At 42.6% G+C, this 5,860-nt stretch overlaps 1 protein-coding gene across 3 annotated transcripts in view; it reads left to right on the forward strand.

Moving 5' to 3' along the window:
• DMD (dystrophin) overlaps positions 1-5,860 on the forward strand; it is a 1,058,866-nt gene that overhangs the window by 791,754 nt on the left and 261,252 nt on the right. For all 3 annotated transcript variants that reach the window (XM_006881772.1, XM_006881771.1, XM_006881773.1), the window contains one exon: positions 5,602-5,662. In XM_006881772.1, coding sequence (XP_006881834.1) covers positions 5,602-5,662 — 61 coding nt within the window. The remainder of the gene's footprint in view (positions 1-5,601; positions 5,663-5,860) is intronic.

Genomic DNA, 5,860 nt, shown 5'->3' on the forward strand with positions numbered 1-5,860 from the left:
CACCATCCATCCTGATGCTGCCAATTGGTCCAGTGGTGAGAATCTTTGTCTTCTTGACATTGAGCCTCAATCCATATTGTAGGCTGCAGTCCTTGACACTTCTGCAGCAGGTGCTTCAGGTCCTCTTCAGTTTCAGCAAGCAGGGTTGTGTCATCCGCAGTTGAAATCCACTAGATGCTGTGCTGGAGAAGGAGGGGCAATCTCCTCCTGTACCAGTCAGCTCTGATTTGACGATACACAATAAATAATAAAAATAAAAGAAAATAAAAATATTTACAGTATCCGAAACCTGATGAAGGGTCATTATGAGTTGGACCATCTTGGCGACAATATAGGAGACTCTGGTTAGGTTCCAGCCATGTGCTGTATACAGTTCCTGCACAGCCACTGCTCATTTATCTCTGGAGGCTGTCCTGTTGTTATGATGCCGAACAAATTTGAAAGAAACTTCCTAAGCCAGACTAGGAAAAAGGGTCTGGCAAGCTATTCTCACAGTTCAGAGGATGAAAAAGGCCTAGGGATCCCCACGGTCTGACAATGTTTCCTTGTCATGCCATTGTGCTTGAAGTCACCATGGGCTTGAAGTAGCAGCAACAACATGATCCCACAGAGTCTTTGAGAGGATTGCATTAAAGTGTCTGGTATATTGTCAACATTCGACATGGGTGCTTTCTCCTCCAATCATTTCCTGAAGCATGTGGTTTCATTTTGAGGGATCAGTTCCAATTAGAAACTCTTCTGTACTGACTTCAGAGAGCTCTGGTGGCTTAGTGGCAAGGAACTGCACTGCCAACCCAAAGGCATTCACTTCAAATCCCACAGCTGCTCTGCAGAAGAACGATGGCAATCTCCTCTTGTGAGTTTACTGCCTCAGAAAACCTGCTCGAGGGTCAGCTGTGAGTCAGCGCCCACCTGATGGTACGTAAAAACAACAGCTTACCGCCTTCAGACCTCAGACATACTATGTAATTCATTTACTCTTAATGATTTTTTTCATCTGGAAAGTCAAAAGAATGGCGCCTGCCACAGAGGTCATTACAAGCAGCAAGTGAGCTCACAGAGATCATGTTTCAGACACATAAGAGGTTTTTGAGAACTTCCTGTGCCTTCCCTCCTTCCTGTGGATGACGCATTCTCCATGGGAAGTGATAGTGCCTCCAGCGGGCAACTGCCGCTTCTTGGTGGATGAAAAATCTTACTAATTTTTTTTATAGAGAGAGTACAAATGCACAGATAATCCATAAACAGCTAATTAAAATTTCATGGAAGTAGAGCCCTTGGGGGTGAGGAAAATCTCAAGACTCTTTGGGGAGGGCATGAGTGAAAGCTGAGAAAACACCACACCACCACTCCAGAGCCAAACTACAATGTAGAATGTGTCCACGAAGCCATGGATGATTTTACGTGTTTCTGAGTCTCCAAGTGCCAGGAGCAAATAAATACTCCTTAATGCCTTTTTTTTTTTTTTTAAAAAACCCAAAAACCGGATTTGTAGGTTGTTGGAGATTTTTTTCCCTCTTGTGTCCAGGGAACCTTGTATCTTTTCCCCCCCTCTTTTTTCCTAATCTGCCCCCAGTTTGAGGTTTTTGTTTTGTTTTGACCCAACTATGTTATCAAACTGCAAGCTCACCATCTATGAGAAAAAGGAGAAAGAAAGATTAATGGATGTGTTTGGGTCTGACTTGCTGGGAGACTTCCCTTTTGGCATGGTTTCAACAGCATTAGCTTTCTTTGTCGTTTTCTGGTTAGGCCCTTGTCATTGAAAATATACCTGAACACCAGTGTGTGTGGCTGTTGGGCCTGTATGATGGGGAGGAGAGAGAAGGGGAGGGAAGCAGGTTGTGATCAGAACGTCCTTTAAGCGTGTTTGTGGTTTTTGCAAACCACTTTGGGCGCAATATTGAATCCTGTCCCCTTGAAGGGAGAAAAGCCTTTGAAGGTAGAGTTAGCTGCCCTCCTTTCTTGCTCTTAATAACATACAACCTCTAGAGCGCAAGGGGAGTGCCAGAGGTTGGTTTTGGAAGAAATAAACTCATGTGAACTTTGCTATTTAAATTCAGGAGACAATATACCCCGTGGTGCTGGGATGGTATGATAATGGCTGATGTTTCCACTGGAGAGTCTGAATCACTCAGCTGCCCTGGAATTCTGTGTAACCGTTACAGAAACATCTGTACCCGCGAATGCCAACAGACAGCAGGGGGTCATAAAAACTATTTGCCAATATATCTGCCTCTGATGGGCACCTAAAAATGGACACATCAGGCATAAAAGATGTGCATGTCTGTTATGTGGGCCAGCTTTGTGAAGGATGACAAGCTTCCACGGGCATGCCGAGATAAGGAACAGCTGTTGCTGGTGTCGGGACTGCTGCAAGAAATGAATTCGGAATTTGAGGGCGTACATGTGAAAGGTACCATACCTTTGATCAACTTGTGAATGGCATGTGCAAGACCAGGATCATCTGACAGCCCCAGGCGGAATTACCAACCACCCTTTCATCATCTCTTGGGAAGTAGCCCTGAATCCAATCCCATAGAGCCACCACTGAAACACTAGAACACACAGTTCCTGTATGTGCATGGTCTGGGGTGTGTGTGTGGGGGGGTGGGGGGTGGTGATGAGAGAAGAGAGGACTGTGGGAGATGCTGCCCTCTTCCTTTCTGTTGACTCAAGGACATCTTGGAGTATAAAACGTCAGCGTTTCAAATGACGGCTGTAGAGTGCTTGGGTGAATTTCTACATTACAATTCAAAACGGGGGAGTGGGGAGCCTCCATCCTCTAGAGGGTGAAGAAACTGACTCTTGCCTTTTGACCTCTTTGATAGTTTCACACTAATCAAACAAACAAACAAAAAAGACATTGTTTGGGATTTGAGGAAAACTCACAATAAACAACTAAGAACTCTAGTTATAGAAGCAAGGAGCTCTAGTGGCCTAGCGGAAAGAAGCTGTACTGCCAACCCCAAGGCACATGGCTCGAATCCCTCAGTTGCTCCATGGGAGAAGGATTGGCAATTTCCACACAATTTGTCCTCATTGCTGTATACTGTCCAGTGGGAACTGGCCCTTAGCTGACCCTTCAACGAGTTTTCAGAGGCAGTAAATTGCGCTCTGAGAGATTACTTTTCTCCCGTGAATTTAAACCCCGTGCCTTCATTTCCTCACCAGTAGGCCACCAGAGCTCTCCATGAGGTTTACTGCACCTGAAAACATAATAGAGGGCCTGACTTCACAGCACACAAAAGTTGTTGAAGCTTACATTTCACATTGTTCTGGGATTTAAATATTGTTGTTGTTGTTCTTATTATTATTATTATAATTTTTTATTATTATTATCTATTTGACCATTTAGCTAAGGCACATTGTGGTTACTCCTCTGGCACTTAATTGGTGTTTCCCCCACCCTCCTTTGATATTTCCCAAACACAAAGTCAACTGTAGATGCACTATGTGAATCTTGTATTTGCTTAGTCCCTCAACTCCAGTGTCTCTCCTTCTGTTGCTTGAAACTTTCAAGCTAGACTAGAGCCCTGGAGCCAGCCCAGGCCACGGCTGATTTTGCCGGCAGTTTCTTCTCTGAAGAACCTAGGAAGAATGTAGGATGTCCAAATCGACTCGTCTATTACCAGAAGGCATTCCCAGCAGCCTCTGAATCAGAAACACTCTCTGACCCTTTAGAATGATAAAGAACTAGAGAGAACGAGAAATGGGGATGTCTCAATCTATGATGACCTTTAGAACAATCATTCTTTTCTTGGTTTAAACAGTCACCAGCTTGGTAATGATGGCCAGTGAGTGGCTGGACCAAACAGTCTGACGTTTTCATCTTCATTGCATGATGCTGGAATTTGAAAAGCAGAGTGCAACCAGGAGCTTTGATTTCCATGTCTCAGTTCAGAGAGGACTTGAGGTTTCTTTCCCATAACACACAACCCCAGTAGGTCAGAGACTCCAGTCCTCATTCTTACATCAGCTCTTACTTTCTGGACTGATCTGGCCAGTAGAGCTTTCTTATGGAGGAGGAAAAGGGAAAAGAGCCTCAGGGAGGGGAATGAGGAAGGGAGAGGGGAGGGAGAAAAGAGAGGTTGGGGAAGCAGAGAAGAAAGGCAGAGAGATTGGAAGGGGTAGCAGATGAGTGGCTTTCCCCCCATAGTAAAAAAATAAAGCCTGTTTGCCAAAATGAAAAGCAGTAATTAGTGGCTAAACACAAATCCATTTTCTCTTTTAAATGACAAATCACCAAGGTACCAAGCAGCAGGTCTTGTTAAAGGGTGGATGATTCGATCCCTCTATTACTCTCCCTAAAACAAAGAATCTGTAGTTTCATTACCCTTAAATTGTCTGGAAGTGGGTGAAGTTAACTTTTATTAGGAACTGTTCTTTCATATTATACAGTGTAGCCAAGTATATATTAGCTTTGACATTTTCTTACACCTCAATATACTGCGGATTGAATTTACTGGAGACTAATTTAGAAGGGAGCTTTTCATGGGCAGAAATAATGGTCAGCATCCCTTGTACTTCAAATTATTAGCAGGGTAAAGATTCAGGGGGAAATGTGCATACATGTAAAATAGATGTTAATAAAAAATTCCTCCTCTATTTCAGTGTCCAATGACATTCTCTGTTTTGGGGTTTTTTAGAAAGCCCTAAAACAACAAACTCCACTGTCTTAAAACTGTATTCAGAAGCAAGATTTTATTGTTGCAGAAATGTTCTAGTGCCTCCTGAAAATTATTTTGTTACAAAGAAAGGGGGGGGGAATTATCAGATAGTACACTGTATACAAGGTATTTTTAGAGGTTGGGCTTCAGGAAAGAAAAGACCTACAACGTCCATATTAAAAAGCAGTTTAAAGATGATGGATTTGACTAATACACAATAAAGTCATTATAAAACGAATTCCCAGTATGTGAAATTTAATTTCACCTATAGGATTCATCACTCATCACAAAAGTTTTATTACACTCTGCTCCTGGATGCCTTTCTCTCACAGTTAGGTTATCTTTTCTAATAAGATCATGCTGGTCAGCTGACATTTTGAGGCACCAATTAAACATACAATTGGTAAATGATAGTGGCTTCTGTCTAAACCGAATAAGGAGAAAAACAAGCACACCAAGAGTGATAAGTGTAGTATTTTAGCTTCAATAACTTAGAATGTAAATTCATCACAGAGGGGTATTTCAGCTGCCAACCTAATAAAACTTAGTCAGATGGTAAAAGCCACAGAGAAGCAACAATAGAAAGTGTTCTAATAAAAGTACCCAATGGAGACACATGAGAGAAAACCCGTCCTTCTATTCCTTTTAACTTCATCTCTTCCATATATGTTTAGCATTGGAAAGGTGATTATTTTTAGGGGGGTTGGTTTGGGGCTTTTGGGGGGGGTTGCATTTATGTCTGTGCCTGAAGGACTTCAATTTCAACTTAGATTAGGACAGACATTTGAGAACAGCAGGTTAATCTGTCCTGTCTTCATGGGCAACTGAACAAACAGACCAATATCAGTGTAAAATTGTGATTCTAGAGATTAATGTTATCTTTCCTGTTTGCAGTGAACTTGACTTCCTTGTTTTTCCCCCCTCCCTTTTTCAGCTTCTGTCCAGGGTCCCTGGGAGAGAGCCATCTCACCAAACAAAGTGCCATACTATATCAAGTAAGTGGAAAACTCAGATTCTTAAAGCAGCATTTATTGTGGTTAATTAGTATATGTGCAAATGAATTTACTTTTACAAACTTCATGTTAGTCTGGCCTGTTGTTGTTATGTGCCGTCGAGTCGTTTCCGACTCATAGCGACCCTATGCACAACAGCCCTAAACCCTGCTCTATCCTGCACCAACCGCACCGCCTCTG

Source organism: Elephantulus edwardii, unplaced genomic scaffold, assembly GCF_000299155.1.
Source record: "Elephantulus edwardii isolate Elephantulus edwardi_28Jun2011 unplaced genomic scaffold, EleEdw1.0 scaffold00016, whole genome shotgun sequence".
Classification (NCBI taxonomy): domain Eukaryota; kingdom Metazoa; phylum Chordata; class Mammalia; order Macroscelidea; family Macroscelididae; genus Elephantulus; species Elephantulus edwardii.